The sequence below is a fragment of the Stegostoma tigrinum genome, chromosome 32 (genome assembly GCF_030684315.1).
Source record: "Stegostoma tigrinum isolate sSteTig4 chromosome 32, sSteTig4.hap1, whole genome shotgun sequence".
Classification (NCBI taxonomy): domain Eukaryota; kingdom Metazoa; phylum Chordata; class Chondrichthyes; order Orectolobiformes; family Stegostomatidae; genus Stegostoma; species Stegostoma tigrinum.
In genome coordinates this window covers 39,072,664-39,091,908 of record NC_081385.1, presented here as the reverse complement: position 1 = coordinate 39,091,908, position 19,245 = coordinate 39,072,664, and the positions used below count along the sequence as shown (strand labels likewise).

Sequence of the window (19,245 nt, the reverse complement as noted above, 5' to 3'; positions counted from 1 at the left end):
CATCCGTGAGTCCATTGTTTTTTACTTTAGCTTCCAGAGTGGCCATGAAGTCTGTTCTGTTCACATCTTTGTGGTTATAGTTTAGTTCGCATATTAGGACAGCTTTCTAGGTTTCTGTAAGTGGTCTGATGCAGGACAAATAACCAAGACAGACTACATAAAAATGAAGCCAAAAGGCTCAAACACTGCTGGCATCTATGGACTCCCCAAAGTACACAAACCAGACCAATGTCCAGCTACTGGGCACATCTGCATACAAGCTGGCTAAGGACCTAAAAGGCTGAAACATCTGGTCAACAGATTACCCCACTCCATCCATTGAACTGGGAAATTGCTTAACAACCTTAAGAACATCAAAATCAATGACAACAACATTATGATATCCTTTGACATTACAGTGCTATTCACATCGACTGACATCCCATTAGCCAAAGAAACTTTGGCCACATTATTAGAGGAAACAGGAACACTGGCTGACAGTTTCATCAGCAAGGACAACTTACTCGGGCTACTGGACCTATGCCTCACCACACACTTCACGTTTTAATGGTCAAGTATACAAACAGATTAATGGCACACCTATGGGGGCACCATTCTCAGGAATTATTGCAGAGGCAGCCATGCAAAGAATGGAATGCACAACCCTCACCCCCCCCCCCCCCCACCCCATACAGCCAAAACCCTGGATACAAAATGTGAATGACACATTTGTCATCATTAAACACACTAAGTTAGAAGAAACACACCACCTTATCAACAACATATTCATGGGGATCAATTTCCAAGAGAAGATGAAAACAACAATCAGCTTTATTTTCTAGATGTCAGGGTAGAACGAATGACAAACGGTGAGGTCCAAACCACTGTATACAGGAAGGCAACACACACTGACCAAATCCTCAATTTCCACAGAAACCACCCCAATGTCCACAAACAAAGCTGTGTCAGGGCACTATTCAAATGGGCCTCAACCCACTGCAACATGCTAGAACAATGCAAGATGGAGAAGGGACACCCATTCAAGGCCTTCACTATCAAAGGATACCCCAGCAACTTCACCTGTAGATTCCTCCTAGATAGGCAACACCAGGAGGACGCAATACAACCTAATACACTGGCCACATTACCATATGTCAAAAACATATCAGAACTGACAACTAGACTCCTATGACCATGAGAACCAGGAGAGCACACAAACTGACAGCCACAATACGACAAACACTTACAAGGACCCCATACCCAGGACATGCAGAACCAATGTAGTGTACAAAATACTGCACAAGGACTGCCAAAAACACTACATTGGCCACACAGGAAGGAAACTAGCCAATAGGATATACGAACACCAGCTAGCAGAAAAACAACAAACTTTCCCTCATTTCAGTACCCTTGGACAATGAAGACCAACAATTTAATTGGGGTAACATGACCATCCCAGCCCAAGTCAACTACAGACATGCAAGGGGATTCCTACAGGCCTGATTCTCCACCCATAATGCAATCAGTACACATGCTGAATTAGACTTCATATTCAAACCCCTCCAATAAGGCATTTGATAAGGTTCCCCATGGTAGGCTCATTCAGAAGGTCAGGAGGAATGGGATACAGGGGAACTTAGCTGCTTGGATACAGAATTGGCTGGCCAACAGAAGACAGCGAGTGGTAGTAGAAGGAAAATATTATGCCTGGAAGTCAGTGGTGAGTGGAGTTCCACAGGGCTCTGACCTTGGGCCTCTACTGTTTGTAATTTTTATTAATGACTTGGACGAGGGAATTGAAGGATGGGTCAGCAAGTTTGCAGACGACACAAAGATCGGAGGTGTCGTTGACAGTGTAGAGGGCTGTTGTAGGCTGCAGCGGGACATTGACAGGATGCAGAGATGGGCTGAGAGGTGGCAGATGGAGTTCAACCTGGATAAATGCGAGGTGATGCATTTTGGAAGGTCGAATTTGAAAGCTGAGTACAGGATTAAGGATAGGATTCTTGGCAGCGTGGAGGAACAGAGGGATCTTGGTGTGCAGATGCATAGATCCCTTAAAATGGCCACCCAAGTGGACAGGGTTGTTAAGAAAGCATATGGTGTTTTGGCTTTCATTAACAGGGGGATTGAGTTTAAGAGTCGTGAGATCTTGTTGCAGCTCTATAAAACTTTGGTTAGACCGCACTTGGAATACTGCGTGCAGTTCTGGGCGCCCTATTATAGGAAAGATGTGGATGCTTTGGAGAGGGTTCAGAGGAGGTTTACCAGGATGCTGCCTGGACTGGAGGGCTTATCTTATGAAGAGAGGTTGACTGAGCTCGGTCTCTTTTCATTGGAGAAAAGGAGGAGGAGAGGGGACCTAATTGAGGTATACAAGATAATGAGAGGCATGGATAGAGTTGATAGCCAGAGACTATTTCCCAGGGCAGAAATGGCTAGCACGAGAGGTCATAGTTTTAAGCTGGTTGGTGGAAAGTATAGAGGGGATGTCAGAGGCGGGTTCTTTACGCAGAGAGTTGTGAGAGCATGGAATGCGTTGCCAGCAGCAGTTGTGGAAGCAAGGTAATTGGGGTCATTTAAGAGACTGCTGGACATGTATATGGTCACAGAAATTTGAGGGTGCATACATGAGGATCAATGGTCGGCACAACATTGTGGGCTGAAGGGCCTGTTCTGTGCTGTACTGTTCTATGTTCTATGTTCTATGTTCTAATTAGGAACTGGTTGTAAGTGATTTGAGATGTCTGGTTCTTAAGAGAAGAACTGCATAAATGTGAGTAATCTCATGCCTTTATTTGATTTGAGAAGAGAAAATAGATGGGACAAGATGAGTAGCCCTAATAGCAAAACTTGAGATAAGGGCAATAGTGAGAAAGGATATTAAAGGCCAAGAACGGCAAATGGAATCATCATGGATGGAGATAAAGAATAACAAGGGCCAGAAATACTAGTTACAGATATTTCTGGCCCCGTCTAACTGTAGCTATATGGTAGGACAGAAATTTTCTGAAGAAATGAAAAAGAAGCAATGTTTTTTTAAAAAAAAGGCAACAAAGCAGTGTCCATACTTGCACATTTCACAACTCAGTGTTCAACGTTTGATGTGACTGTGAATGGCACTTGCTAAATAGTATGGGAGGAATTATTCTGACAACCAATTTAGATTGTCAATCAGCCTTGTAATGTGGAGTAGCTGCGCTTCCTAAAGGCAATGTAATAAACATAGGGCATTTTAACTTTCATACGATCAGGATAAGTGCAAATGGCAAATTCATTTGAGATGGAACTAACCATGGAAGATTTATTATCTAATAATACTTGTTTTAATTAATAATCTAACAGTAAATGATCCTCATTGTATAATAGAAATTTGTGTGGAGTCTGACAGGGATGAGTCCAGAATGAAATTATGAACTTAGATAAAGCCAGTTGTATAGATATGAGTGATGGGCTGGCTAAGGGGAAGTTAGATGAGAAAGGTATGGTGACGGATAAGCAATGGTGAGCATTAAAAAATCAAATTAATCTACAATCTGAAATTTGAGGAGGATAGTATTAAAAACTTCAAAATGCAGATGAAATGTGGGAACAAGTTGTAGGTAAAATTTTTAGTATAGAGGTGTGTGAAGAGATTAATTCACATATGAAGAAAAACGAAGGACAAAAATCACAGAACCTATACAGGACAGATAGAAACCTTTCAGCCCATGTGTCTGCAATGTCTCTACAAATGAGCGTCTTATTTATTGTCATTTGCTCTGTAACACTGCACATTCCTGCAAAGTCTTTAGGAGTCATAAATTATAGAATTATACAATGATTACAGCATAGAGGGAATCATTCAGCCCATCATGCCTGTGCCATCTCTTTACAAGAGCAACTTACCCAGGCCCATTCCCCTATTTCTTTTTTCCTCATAACCTTGAAAATGTTTTCATTTCAGACAATAATCAATTTTCTTTTTGAGAGAACAAGGTTGCACCTTTGTCCACCATACTCTCAGGCAGTGCTTTCAAGACCCTAATCACTTGTTGTGTAAAAGCCTTTTACATCCTATCACCACTGTTTCTTTCACCAAATTTCTTGAATCTGTTTCCATGTTCTTGGGAGTGAGAAATCTAATTAATACAATATTGTGGTGAAATTTACACAACTGAGAGCTGAAAAATTCTAATTAACCAATGACATACACTCTGAAAGAGATACCCAAAAGAAGTACAGTAACTTCACACAGTGGATCAACTGGCTATGATTTTCAAAACTCCCAAGATTCTGGAGTGGTCCTAATGAATGGATGTAGATTGCAACATCATGGGCTGCCAGAGAAATTGTTTGAGACAGGTGCAACAGCAACAAATGAAAAAAGCATTTTGAATATGTTCACGGATGCAAGGGTTTAGAGAGATATTGACTGAATGCGGGCAATTGGAACTAGCTCAGTGGGTACCATGTTCAACATGGACCAGTTTGGGCTGAAGGGCCTGTTTCCATGCTGTATAACTTACAACTCTGACTCTACCACTATCTAAAAAAGAACAGGGAAAGAAAAATGGACCTAAAGGCCAGTTGGACAGACATCAGTCATTGGAAAAATCTGTTAAGGAAGTGTTAGCAGGGCACTTTGAAAATCATGGGCATTGTGAATGGTCAAAGTCAAAAAGAAAAGGAAATCATTTTTGAATACATAACCAGCAAGCTGGATAAACAAACAAAAATCAATGGATGTAACATATTTAGATTTTCCAAAAACCTACAATAACGTATCACATTAAATGTTGTTGCATAAAATCTAAGGGCTGAAAGTTGGGGTTAATATTAGCAAGAATAGAGAAGAGTCAAAGGGCAGTGAGGCAGTGTGAGATGAAACTAGTCATTTTCAGGTCGAAACATCACAAAGATTAGTACTGGGGCCTCAGCTGTTCACACTCTAAATTAATGTATTAGGTCTGGACCGGGCGTTATGTGAAGAGAACATGAAGAATCTTCAGAGGGACATAGACAGGTCAATTGAATCGGCAAGATGACAACAGATGGGAAACTATGTTAAGATTCCCTTTAGTTGGAAGAAGAGATAAACAGAATATTTTCTAAATGGTACGTAGATGGTGGAGTGATTAAAAGCTGGAATGCATAAGAGTTCAGAATGTAGGATCTTCTAGATTGAAGGGAAATGGGATATTGGAGATATAGCAAAACAGTGTGACGATACTCTGGCTTTAAGGACTGTGTTTGTCCTTTTTTTTTGAAGAGGTGTTTCAAGTCGGGTATCATGCTGCCTACTGAAAGTAAAGCTTGAGAGGCCATACGTTTTATTTAAAGTTGGAACAACAGAAGCAACCTGGATGGGAGGGGTACGATCCCATACAACCAGGAGTTTTAGTTTCAGTAGTAGTCGTTGCTGGGGTCTCAGCAGGGTTTGGAAGCTGCAGTACATCTCTTCGTGCTGCAGTCTTTCTGAGTTTTCTCTCAATGTATTTTTTTTCCTCACTGTCTCGCAGGCAATTCTCCAGTCCATCCTTCTTTTAATTGTTTTTTATCAAGGGTGTGTTACTATATTGGAACAGTTACTGTTTAGTAATAAAATAACTCTATTGGAAAATTTAGGCTATTGTAATTTCCTCTTTCGTTTATATGAAAATATAAAGAACTGTGAACACTATAAATTAGAAATGCAAACAGAAGTCGCTGGAAAAGCTCAGTAGTTCTGGCACCATCCAAGAAGAGAAATCAGAGTTAATGCTAACTTCCTCAGAACTGAGCTTTGAGGAAGGGTTATCGGACTGGAAAAGTTAATTCTAATTTCTCTTCCCAGATGATGCTGCGAAACCTGCTGAGCTTTTCCAGCAACTTCTGTTTGTTTAACCAGTCTGCCAGTCAAATTGCACCTGCAACACACACCCTGCACTTATTTTAATTATTTTTCTTATTTTAAAGGTGAGGATCTAGGCTATCTTAATATATTTTGAGGGAGCTTGGTCTGATCCATAACAAGAGTAAGATGTGAAGAAATGAAATGAGAATTTAAATTTGGGACATTGTTTGCCAAAGAGCCAATGGGGTTAACATACACAAAGGTCATATGAACAAGCATGGAATAGGGGGATATGGGAAAGCAGGCAAAAATAATTAGTTCATATTGGCACCATGTTCAGCACAGAAGGCCTGTCTTTAAAAAAAAGCAGTCAAAAAGCCTGTTCCTGTGCTGTAACATTCCATGTTCTACGATGGGTAATGAGACTAGATACAAGTTAAAACATGGAGGGCAGAACATTGAATGATTTTAAGTTCATCAACCGCACCTACCGCTCTTGGGCATGATCAATTTTAGCCCCAGTTTGCGAGTTAGAAACACAGTATTGAGGATTAAGATGTATTTCATTCTCCGTTGCTTTGTTGGTGTCTAGAGAATAAAGCTGATCAAAAACTGAGTATTTCCTCATCTGTAAAACCAGCTTCACTTCCTGCAAGTTAATAAAATTCACATTAGCAACATCAGGAACTGTTCCTCATTTACATTGCAAACCCAATCAGTGCAAAAAAAGAGAGGGTAGTGAACTAGAGAATGCAACAGTGTATAGCAATAAGAGTGAGTGAGACTGAAACAGCAAGAGGGCAAGGAGGTGCAACCTCTGTGGCATGTAGGTCAAATGCAAAATCAGAAATCTGGTTCAAGTGGGAATTCTGAACAGATGGAGAAGAGATGCTCTTTTTAACTACCTTTACTTGCCTCCAATTTTGATGAGTCCCTTTTCTTTGCCTCCAAGCTAGGACAGTGGGATATATCTACTATTTTATCTGTAAGTTAATAACTACTTATTTAATTAGCCTAGGCTGGCATGGCTGATGCTGTGCTGTGACTGCAGTATGTCAAAATCTATGGATTGCTTTGCAGCCCAAACAACCATAATTGCAGGAAGTGACCGAAGATTGCAGCCTAGCAACGCTGAACCAAAGCTGCACAGTTTTAGTTGCAGACATTGCAGAACACTGGGGAATGATGGGAATTATCTGACGAGAAAGGAAAAATTATAAGTCATGAGAATGAACTAGCAATAAATTTTTAAAGAACTGAGAACTTTTACAAAGATACAGGTAATAGCAAAAAAAAATTGATCCCTTGGGGACAGAGAAATTATCATTGGGAATAAGGAAATCACAGGAACATCAAACAAATATTTTGTGCCTATAATCGCAGTGGGAAGCTAAAGTTGTCCACCAGAAATAGAGGGAACCAAAAAGGTGGTAAGAGTTTGGAAATTATGCTAATTCATATCAAAGAGAAAGTACTGAAGAAATCGAAGGGTCTAAATTCCAATAAATCCCTAGTATCCACAACCCAGTATTCTAAAAGAGATAGCAAGCACACCTTCTATATTTGTAGCTATCAATTCACAATGTTCCTTAAGTTCACGAATAGTCCCACAATATAGGAATTTATGCATTTCAAGAAAGGAGGGAGAGGGAAAACAGAAATAAATGCAAGTTGGCCAAACTTCACTCAATGGGAAAATGATCAAATCTATGATTAAGGAAGTCTTTAACAATATACTAAGAAATTTATAGTATGAGTAGAAAAACCAGTTCTACTTAGCCACTCTTGGTGATGAGAGGAAGTGCCTCTGGACCCTTAACATTAACTCTAATTTCTCTTCACAGATGCTGCTGGACTTCCTGAGCTTTTCCAGCAACTTGTGTCCTTTGTTTCTTCTTTCTTTTGCTATATTTTAACAATAGAGTATGAATAAAGTGTGTTTGGCTTAATGTTGGGCAGTTCCCACCCAGAATGCATTTTGTGCTCTTGCCACACTCGTGCTTCTTTGTGGCTTTCATGATCAACATGAATAATATTTTGGCAAGGATAGAGGATTGGATAGCTAATAGAAGACAGAGAGTGGGGTGTGAGCTGGGAAGGGGGTGGTGAAATTTTTGCCATTCAGCTAAAGGAGCCACAGGGATCACTTCTGGGGCCACAATTATTTATGGAAAATGAATGTATTATAGCCAAGATTGTGAATGGTATAAAAATAGATGGGAAGGCAAGTGGTGAGAGCAACAGAGTCTGGGAGGGGAAGGGTGGAGTGGAAATAGATAGGTTAGGTGAGTGTGCAAAAATCTGGCAGATAGAATAGAATACACGAAATGTGAGTCTATGCATTTTGATAAGAATAGAGTGGGGGGGAGGTGAAGGCCCAATGATATTGTTGCAGGACTATTGAGTCAGAAACCCAGGTCTCCGGGGACCCAGAGGACTTGAGTTTGAATCTTACCATGGTGATTAGCAAATGTTTGGAGTTAGACATTTAATCAGTTCTAGTCAAAAATGAGCAAGCAAACCTCCTGTTGACTGCCACCTATCACTGCACGCACACACGTGCGCTCCTTTTACTGTGCTAAATGTGATGGGCATTGAACTCAACTATCAGGGGAGGAGAAACAACACAAGCAACTGATAGACAGAGCTAAGAATTTCCACAATCAGATCTAAGCTCTGATCAGCTTGTTGTGAATGAAGATGTGCAATTAAATAACTTGCTGCAGTAGGAGACTCCACAATCATCCCCACATTCAACAATGGGCAGCCCAGCATATCAGTGCAAAAGGCATTCACAAAGGTTTTCAGCCAGATGTGCCAAGTGAATGATCACAGATGCCAATCTTCAGCCAATTTGAGTCATTCAGCATGAATAAGTTGGAGGCCCTAGATACAATAAAGGGTATGACTCTGGCAAAAGGACTGAAGACTTGTCATCCAGAATATGCTATGCCCCGAGCAAACTTGTTTCAGTACCACATATGTCCTGTACACAGAAAGCACAAAACACAATGTTAATTACCATCCCATCAATCAATAAAGTGATGGAAGGAGGCAAGAACAGGGTAACTAATCAGTAATTAATTAGCAATGACCTGCTCACTGATACTCAACTTGGGCTCTAGCTGGGCCACACAGCTCCTGAACTCTTTACAGCCTTGGTGCAGACATGGGGAACAGGAGCTGAATTCTGGAGATGAGGTGGGATGTGAGTGACTTCCCTCGACATCAAGTCCACCTTTGATAGAATATTGCATCAAGGGACCCTAGCAAAACTGTAGTCAATGAAAATTGGGGGAAAACTCTCTGTCAGCTAGAGCCACACCTGGCACAAAGATAATTTATGTTGTGAGAAGTTAGTCATCTCAGCCCATGACATCTCTGCTGGAGCACATCAGGGTGGTGTCCTAGGCCCATCCAGCAGCTACGTCATCAATGACTTTCTGTCCCCATCGTAATGTCAGAAGTGAGATGTTCACTGATGACTGCAAAATACTCAGCATCATTGCATTCAAATCACTGCAAGACTCTGACAATATCTAGGCTTGAGCAAGAAAATGGTAAGTAACTTTCACACCGCACAAATGACAAAGAACTACCTTCTCAAGCAAGAGAAAATCTAACTCTCTCTCCTTTGCATTACCGCCAGGATCCCCACTATTAACAAACTGGTTGCAGAAACTGAGCTGGACTAGCTACATAAATATTCTGACTACAAGAGCACATCAGAGGCTAGGAATCTTGCAGCCCCATCATCCAACAGACCTCTCAGTCTCACCTAGACCATCTCCAACACATTCCTCACCTTCCTGGACCTCTCTGCCTCCATCTCAGGCAACCACCTAGAAACCGATGTCCATTTCAAGCCCACCGACTCCCATCCACCTTTCTGCAAAAATTCCAGCTCCTATTCCCAATTCCTTCACTCCACCACATCTGCTCCCAGAATGAGGCATTCCACTCCCATACGTCCCAGATGTCCTCGTTCTTCAAGGACTGCAACATCCATACCCCCCGCCCCCCCGGCTGTAGTCGAGAACGCCCTCGACCGTGTCTCCCGCATTTCCCGCAACTCATCCCTCACACACTGCCCACGCAATAACCGTCAAAAGAGAATCCCCTAATCCTCTCATACCACACCACCAACCTTCGGATACAACGCAATCATCCTATGACACTTCCGCCATCTGCAATCCAACTCCGCCACTAAAGACATTTTTCCAACCGTACCCTTGTCCGCCTTCCGGACAGACCACTCTCTCTGCAACTCCCTTGTCCGCTCCACACTCCTCTCCAATCCCACCACTCCCGGCACTTTCCCCTGCAACCGCAGGAAGTGCTACACCTACGCCCACACCACCTCCCTCCCCTCCATCCCAGGCCCCAAGGTGACTTTCCATATTAAGCAGATGTTCACCTGCACATCCCCCAATGTGGTATACTGCATCCGCTGTACCCGGTGTGACTTCCTCTACATTGGGGAAACCAAGCGGAGGCTTGGGGACCGCTTTGCAGATCACCTCCGCTCAGTTTGCAATAAACAACTACACCTTGCGGTCATGAACCGTTTCAACTTCACCCTCCCATTCTTTAGATGACATGTCCATCCTGGGCCTCCTGCAGTGCCATAATGATGCCACCCATAGGTTGCAGCTACAGCAACTCGTATTCCGCTTGGGAACCCTGCAGCCCAATGGTATCAATGTGGATTTCACAAGCTTCAAAATCTCCCCTCCCCCCACTGCACCCCAAAACCAGCCCAAATTGTCGTCTCCTCCCTAACCTGTTCTTCCTCTTACCTATCCCCTCCTCCCACCTCAAGCCGCACCTCGATTTCCTACCTACTAACCTCATCCCACCCCCTTGACCTGTCCCCCCTCCCTAGACTGACCTATCCCCTCCCCACCTCCCGACCCATACTCTCCTCTCCACCTATCTTCTCCTTTATAAGTCTTCAGTCCACATCCCCCTCTCTCCCTATTTATTTCAGAATCCTCTCCCTATCCTCCTTCTCTGATGAAGAGTCTAGGCCCAAAACGTCAGCTTTTGTGCTCCTACGATGCTGCTTGGCCTGCTGTGTTCATCTAGCTCCACACTTTGTTATCTACAAAGCACAAGTCAGGAATGTGATGGATGAGTGTCTATTTGAGAACTGTTGTGATAACACTCAGAGATAGTAGGAACTGCAGATGCCCAAGCCTGAAACATCAGCCTTCCTGATCCTCTGATACTGCTTGGCCTGCTGTGATAACCCACAAGAAGCTTGGCACCAACCATGACAAAGTAACCCACTTGATAATACCAGACCAATAAACATGTGCCCACTTCCAATGGTAGCATGATGTATCTCCAACAACAGCAAATTCCAAGCCCTGACTTATCAGGACTACTGCCTATCAGGACAAAGATGGTAGTTACATTGTAGCACCATCACTTTCAGTTCCACTCCAAGCCACTTACCATCCTGACTTGGAAACATGCCACTGTTCCTTCACTTCCATTAAGTCAAAACCTTCAAACTCCCTCCCAACTTATGGTCAAAACTCTTCATTACCGCCCCCCACGAACTAGTTCAAATCCCCTTGCCAGTAAGTTAGTCCCCTTTCCAATTCAGTTGCAAATTGTCCTTCTTATATTGGTCACTTCTACCTTCAAAGGTTAAGTCATAAGTAGTGCCTGATGTAGTATATGTGTTTTGGCATGAACAGAGAACTGTTAATGGGCAGGAAACAGCAAGTGGGGATAAGGGATTCTTTGTCATGTTGGCAACATTTAAACCAAGGGGTTCAACGGGGATCAGTGCTGCAACCACAACTGCTTATAATATGTAATAATGACTTGGATGAAGGAAGCGAATGTGCTATAATTTGTAGATGATACAAAACTAAATGGAAAGGCAGGCTACAAGTGGAATGCAAACAGTTTACAGAGAGACATGTTCAGTAAGTGGGCAAAACGTTGGCAAATAGAGTACGTATATTGTGGGCAAATGTGAAGTTGTTCATTTTCAAAGGGAATTCAAAAGATCGTTGAATTTGTCAGCACGTGCCGACAAGGAGGTAAAGACATACAGAATGCCTACCTTCATTAGCCAGAGTGTAGAATGCAGAAGCAAGGAAGTCTTCTTAGAACTTAATAAAACATTGGTTAGGGCACAGATGGAATACTGTTTATTGTTCTGCTTGCCACATTACTGGAAGGACTTGATCGCATTGGAGAGGCTGTAGAGAGATTTACTAAGATATTGCCTGGGATGAACTCTGTTGTGATGAGAGACTGGATAGACTGGGTTTATTTTCCCTAGAGCAGAGGAGACTGAGGGGAGATAAGTTTGAGGTATTCAAAGTTATGACAGGTGAGAATATTTTGTAGACATGCCTAAGATCATAGGGCATAAGTTTAAGGTGAGGAAAAAGTGGTTTAAAAGGAGATCTGAGGATACTTTCATTTCCACACGGAGTGTGGCAGAAATATGGAATTCCTGCCTGACGGGGTAAATGAATCATTTATATGAGCAATTCTAATGCCATAACATTGTCGGCTATGGACCAAGTACAAGTAAATGGGACAGGCGTAGTTTGGTGCAAGTTGGTTGACATGGACATAGCAGGCTGAAAGGCCTGTTTCTATGGTGTATAACCCTGTAAAAGAGCATTGCTTAAGTTAAAAAAACAGCTGCTGAAAATGCAACACAAAGGAATTTAGGAGGTACTTGTGAACAAAATACAGAAAGCTGGCACACAAGTGCAGTGGGTAATCAGGGAGGCTATAGGAATGTTTGCTCTTATTTCAAGGGGGTTTGAGGAAGGAGTAGGGAAGAATCACACCAATTGTACAGGTGCTGGTGTGACCACAGCAACGAGCAATTTTGGTCCACTTATCGAAGGAAAGATATTTCATTTTCAACTCACCATGGTGATCCTTGGTATGGAGAGATTATCCTGTGAGCAAAGGCTAAACAGATTGGGAATGTAGCCATTGCAATTTAGAAGAATAAAAGGTGATGTCATTGAAACATATAGGGTTCTTAAGGGGTTTGACAGGGTAAATGATGACCAGATATTTTCCCTTCATGGGCAAGACTAGGACTGGGGAGCATTGTCTCAGAATAAAAGGTGCACCAATTTAAGATTAGGATGAGGTGTTTGTTTTTCCTCTAAGATTCAAGCATCTTTAGAACTGCTTGCTTCAGAGAATTGTGGGAATAGAGTCCTTGTGTATATTTAAGGCTGAGAAAGTTAGACTGTTCACATTTGATTCCCTAATTGATTACGTGGAAAGGGCATGAAAATGGACTTGAGGAATGCTGCTTCAGGCATAATCCCATTGAATTGTAGAGCAGGATTTGAGTTGCTGAATGTCCTACTGCTGTTTATTTTGTTATGGTCATAACTTTTCTGTTCTTGTATTCTAAGATTTTCGTTATGAAGTGTATGCTTTATTAACTGCCCTCCGGTTATCCTGTACCTTCAAGGAATTATGCACATAAATACTTCTATAACCTCTTTAGAATTGTATTATATTACATTGTCTCTCTGCATTGTTCCAACTGAAGTGAACCACTTCACACTTCTCTGCATTAAGCCTCATCTGCTATATGTCTGCTATCTTTTTGAACTTCTACACTTATAGTTCATAATGCTTCAGAGTTTTGGGAAACAGAAGGAAATTTGAAGACAGATAGTCAGGGAAAGAGTGACTATGAGAAGAAAATAGGGATGCAAACTCAATCAGCATAGTTCACTCTTACCCCCACACTGAGAAGAATAGTTCGGGCAACAATTATGATATTGTCTGCACTTGGTGTTGCAGTGACAGGGGTTGTTGGGATTGTAAGCTTCACTGCACCTTCTCCTGCAGGACAACCCAACTGCAATGAGTAAAAAAAAACAGCAGGTTCTGTTGTGTCTCTGAATCATGACTTCTGCAGGTTTGTGAACATTCCCACGTTTGGGAGACTGTTCAAGACAGAAAAATGTTAATATTGCAAACATTTGCAGGTACTTTATAAAAGTGTAATTAGACAGCTTTTTAACATCGCACCAGATAAAGGGATATTAGAACATGTGAGGAAACATTTGATTAAAGAGATCATAACAGGGAGAGAAACTTTTAAACAAAGTGCAGGAGAACCTCAGATCTGGCAGCATCTCTGGAGAGAGAAACAGAGTTATCATTTTAAGTCCAATGACTGTTCTCAGGAACCAAGGAAGATTAACTATGCTAAAGAAAGCAAGACTTCAAACATTTAACAAGGAGAGACAGAGAAATGGTGACAATGGATGGCACGGTGGCTCAGTGGTTAGCACTGCAGCCTCACAGCACCAGGGGCACGGGCTCGATTCTGGCCTCGGGGGACTGTCTGTGTGGAGTGTGCACTTTCTCCTTGTGTCTGCGTGGATTTCCTCCGGGTGCTTTGGCTTCCTCCCACAGTCCAAAGATGTGCAGGCTACGTGGAGCAGCCATGCTAAATTGCCCGTAGTGTTCAGGGGTGTGTGGGTTATAGGGGAATAGGTCTGTGTGGCATTCTTCAAGGGGTAGTGTGGACTTGTTGGGCTGAAGGGCCTGTTTCCACACTGTAGGGAATCTAATCTAATCTAAGAATGGGAGGAAAAAGCAAGACGTGAAAGACAGTCAGAGAGAAATGGACCCCAGACTGGTAGGCTGGAGGGCTCGTTCCAATACTATACTGTTCAATGTCCTATAAGAAAAATAATGACTCTGATAAGGGATGGATAAGAGAGACACAAAATGAAAAAAAATCTCCAAATGCAATCAATGTAAAGTACAATGATAAATAGAGACAAAGAGCAAGGCAATGAGAGGGACTGCGAATGTAGTCGGAGGGACTAAGACAGAGAAGAAGTAGTTTACTGGCATGAGAGTGGAGGAGAAAGAAAGTCAGAAACAAATCCAGAAAGAGAGAATAAATTTAGCGTGGTCTTAGTGTTAGAGAGACAGAAGTCAGAAATGTAGTTCAGGATCAAATAGGAAATTAAGTCAGGTTCAGCCTGAGATGGTGATCAGGAAGAGAAGCAGCTTCACTGTTGTTCTTCACTGTTTCTGTATTTGAGCAGCCGAACATTCTGTTAATTTTTAGACCATCACTGGTTCTTTACATACCATCACACACGTTGTAGTCGGAGCAACAGTCCCCATACCTCACACATGCACTATTACATTGACAGTTATAATTGTGGTCCACATGATCCCCACAGCGATCAACACATGAATCCTTGTTTCCTGTAAACAAGAGTAGAGATTAATGGAATAATTAAATCTGCCTTCTATTTCTGCCCCTTGGGTTGAAATATTCTATCAACTTCCATTAGGAACTGAAGGAAGGGACAAAAAGAACACAGAGGGGGAGGGGTACTGAAAGGTTGGGTGGAAGTGGGAGTGGGGCAGTGATACACATGGAGGAGGTGGAGCAGGGAAAAGAAGATCAGGGTATATATAGGATGACCAGGCACATACTACTTTGGTTTTAGTAATACATTAACTTTTGCTTATGAGGTGTGGGTGGTTATTAGCTACACCTGCTTTTAGTAGCTACTCCCAGCTGCCTTGAGGTAGTGGTGGTGGTGTGTTGCCTTTTCAAACTGTTGCCCATATGGTGCAGTGAGGAAGTTTGACCGAATGACAGTGAAGAAACAGTGATGTATTTCCTAGGAAATATGGTGTGTGGCTCAAAGGGGAATTTGCAGGCATGGTGTTTTTATGGTGTTTTGCTATCCTTGCTCTTGATGATAGAGGCCACAGTTTTGGAAGGTGCTGTTGAAGGAGCGATGGTAAGTTGCTGTAATACATCTTGTAGATGATACAGATTGCTGCCAGTATGTGCCTGCATTGTGCATTGATGGTAGAGGGAGCAATCATTGAAGGAAGTTGATGGAGTTTCAAAAATATGGACTATTTTGTAACTCTGAATCTCACTTAGTCATTTTTATTCATTGTGAATTCATAACATGTTCAATTTTATGAAAAATTTAATTATGACTGGTTCGAAGCAGCCACCTCTCATAAATATATGATCATAATGATATAGTTGAGGTTGGTTGGCTCGCTGAGCTGGTTTGTTGTTCCACAGATGTTTTGTTACTATGCTTGGTAACATCCTCAGTGCAGCCTCTGATGAAGCGTCAGTGTGTTTTCACACCTGGTTTTTAAACTCTGAGTATTGGTCACTCACCTCAATCCACATGGACCAGGAGAACCATGACTTTGACTGGACAACATCAACATTATTGATCCTGGGACAGGCTCGGCAGAGACAAGCACGAGAATTCTTGTAAGTATGGCATTTCATGAAGCTATTAATAAACACATTGAACTTGACCCCACATACATTCCACTATAGAGGAAACCCGGCAATGAGGCAATCCATCGCAATGGATCCCAGAGTTTAAAAACCAGGCAGGAAAACACACCAATGCTTAATCAGCGGCTGCACTGATGATGTTACCAAGCATGGTAACAAAACGTCTACGGAACAACAAGCCAGTTCGGCGAGCCAACCAACCTCAACACCAACAACCCGAGCTACAGATCTACTCCAAAACCTTAGATAATGATACTGTACTAGAACCAGCAATAAGTCATGGAGTTATACAACATGGAAAACGACCCCTCAGCCTACTAATCCATGCCAACCAGCTTTCCTAAACTGAACTAGTTCCTGCATTTGGCCTGTTTACCTCTAAATTTTCCCTATTCACATCCCTGTCCAAATGTCTTTTAAATGTTGTCATTCTACTTGCCTCCACCACTTCTTCTGTCAATTCGCACCACCTTTGTGCAAAAAATTTGCCCTTCAGGCCCCTTTTAAATCTTTTCCCCTCTCAACTTAAAAGTTTTGGACTCCCTACCCTGGGGGTTAAAAACTTTGGTTATTCACCTTATCTATGCCCCTCATGATTTTACAAACCTTTGTAAGGTCACCCGTCGATCTCCAAGGAAAAAAGTCCCAGTCTATCCAGGTTCTCCCTATGACTCAAACCGTCCAATCTCCATAACAACCTTGCAAATTTTATAGTTTAATGTCATCTTTCTCATGCAAAGTGAACAGTAGTTTAGACAGAGAAATGATAGTATTGAATTAAAAAAGGATCTTGATAGCTGAAGCGAATGGACAAAAATGTTGTAGATAGAGTTCAATGTTATCAAGTGTGAGGTTATCCATTTTGGTCCAACAAGGATAGATTTCTAGACAATATGAAGTTAAATGTGGTGGATATTTGGCAACTAGGGTGTTCAGGTAGATAGATCTTTAAAATGGCATGAACGGGTGCAGAAAATAACCAAGAAAGTTAATGCAATGTTGGCTTGTACGTTTCTTATAGACTGGGGTATGAAGATGCAGAAGTTTTGTGCAGTCAAGAAAAATCAATTGTTAGACCCCACTTAGGAATACTTTGGGATGTGGTCTGGGAACCACATCTCAAGGAGGATATTTTGGCCTTAGAGGGATTACAATGTAGATCTACAAGACTGAGACCTGGGCTTCAGGGGTTAAGTTATGAGGCGAGATTATACAAGTAGATATGCTTTGTCCAAAATTTAGAAGGTTGAAGGTGATCTGATCAAAGTCTTTAAGATATTAGTGGCTCAGTGGTCAGCACTGCTGCCTCACAGCACCAGAGACCTGGGTTCGATTCCAGCCTTGAGTGACTGTCTGTCTGCATGAGCTTGCATGTGCTTCTGTGTGGATTTCCTCCTATAGTCCAAAGATGTGCACTTTGGGTGGATTGGCCATGCTAAATTGCCCACTGTTTCCAATGATATGCAGGCTAGGTGGATTAGCCATGGAAAATGCAGGGTTACAGGGAGATGATAGGGGGTTTGTTCTGGGTGGAAGCTCTTCAGAGGGTGGGAGTGGGCTTGAAGGGCTAAATGGCCTGCTTCAAAACTACAGGGACTCCATGAGAGATGATTAGAAGCACTTCTACACACAAAATGTGGTAGATGTGGATGCTGGATCAGTTGTTAATTTTAAATTTGAGATAGATTAGATTTTGTTACGCAAAGGTGTTAAGGGATATCGGATGAAGGCAGGTTATATAGAGTTAGACCACAAATCAACCATGATCTCATTGGCTGGTGTACAGGCTTAAGAGGCTGAATGGCCTACTATTGTTCCTATTCTGGCAGCTGCAAATTACTATTTCCTCCCCACAGCCTACATGAAATCACAGAATTAAATAAATGCGAGGTGTTGTTCTTTGGAAAGGTAAATCAGGGCAGGACTCATACACTGAAGGTAGGGTCCTGGACAGTGTTGCTAAAAAACAAGACCTTGAAATGCAAGTTCATGCTTCTTTGAAGGTGGAGTCACAATTAGACAGGATAATGAGGGTGGTGTCTGGTACACTTGCCTTTATTGCTCAGTGCACTGAGTATAGGAGTTGAGATGTCATGTTGCAGCTGTACAGGTCATTGGCTAGGCCACTTTTGAATTCTGTGTCCAATTCTGGTCTCCTTGCTACAGGAAAGATGTTGTTAAACTTGAAAGGGTGCAGAAAAGATTTATAAGGATATCTCTGGGACTGGAGGGTTTGAGCCTACAGAGGTCACTAAATGGTTTGGGGGTATTTTTCCTGGAGCATTGGAGGCTGAGTTTGTAAAGTTTATAGTATAGTAAAAGTATAGAAGTTTATAAAATCATGAAGGGCATGGATAGGGTGAATAGCCAAGGCCTTTATTCCAGGGTCTGGGAGGTCGAGGAAGTAGTGGAAGCTGCTAGAATGACAACATTTAAGAGGCATTTGGATGGGTACACGAATAGAAAGGGTTGAGAGGGTTAAGGGCCAAATGCTGGAAAATGGGATTAATTTAATATAGGATATCTGGTCCACATGGATGAGTTGGACTGAAGGATCTGTTCCATGCTGCACAAGTCTGACTCTAATTGCTATAACATAAAAGTGAGCCATTTACCCTTTCATGTCTACACCAGCACTGTGAATGAGTACTTGCAGATGAGTGCCATTCCTCAGCTTTCTTCCTGTATCTCTGCACATTCATCCTTTACAGGTAACAATATCATTCCCCATTGAATGTGTCAATTAGACCTGCCTCCAAGGTTGAAAAAAATATAGCAACAAGCAGATGGTGGAATTCTTCTCCTTAGGCAAAATTCCTTGACCTGGTTTGCAAATTTAAAAAGGAAGCCCAGCTCCCTGCTGGATAACACCATCTTTACAATCAAAGGAGAACATGCAAGATCAAAAGAGTGTGACAATGTTACTGCCCATGATTGGGGGAAAAAAAAATCAGTAATAATTATTTCTGGAATAAATCTTTTCTTGGGATAAAAGAGAAAAGCCAAATTGTTACAAAGGAATTGAAAGCAACAAACCAATCCTGGGGAAAAGAAAGAGTCAAAGCAATGTAAACAAACGGTTTCCTGGAAGACCGCAAATAATATCGACTTGATAACTAGCTGCCTGTGA

The 19,245-nt window shown here is 42.0% G+C and overlaps 2 protein-coding genes across 3 annotated transcripts in view; one reads left to right on the top strand and one right to left on the bottom strand.

Annotated features, from left to right (window-relative positions):
• Window positions 1–19,245, top strand: part of tespa1 (thymocyte expressed, positive selection associated 1) — a 197,482-nt gene that overhangs the window by 57,532 nt on the left and 120,705 nt on the right. The window lies entirely within an intron of this gene.
• endou (endonuclease, polyU-specific) overlaps window positions 1–19,245 on the bottom strand; it is an 87,113-nt gene that overhangs the window by 42,800 nt on the left and 25,068 nt on the right. Inside the window, exons 2-3 of the mRNA XM_059638926.1 lie at window positions 14,956–15,037; window positions 6,286–6,443 (exon numbers count right to left, since the gene is read on the bottom strand). Coding sequence (XP_059494909.1) covers window positions 6,286–6,443; window positions 14,956–14,964 — 167 coding nt within the window. The 5' untranslated portion in view covers window positions 14,965–15,037. The remainder of the gene's footprint in view (window positions 1–6,285; window positions 6,444–14,955; window positions 15,038–19,245) is intronic.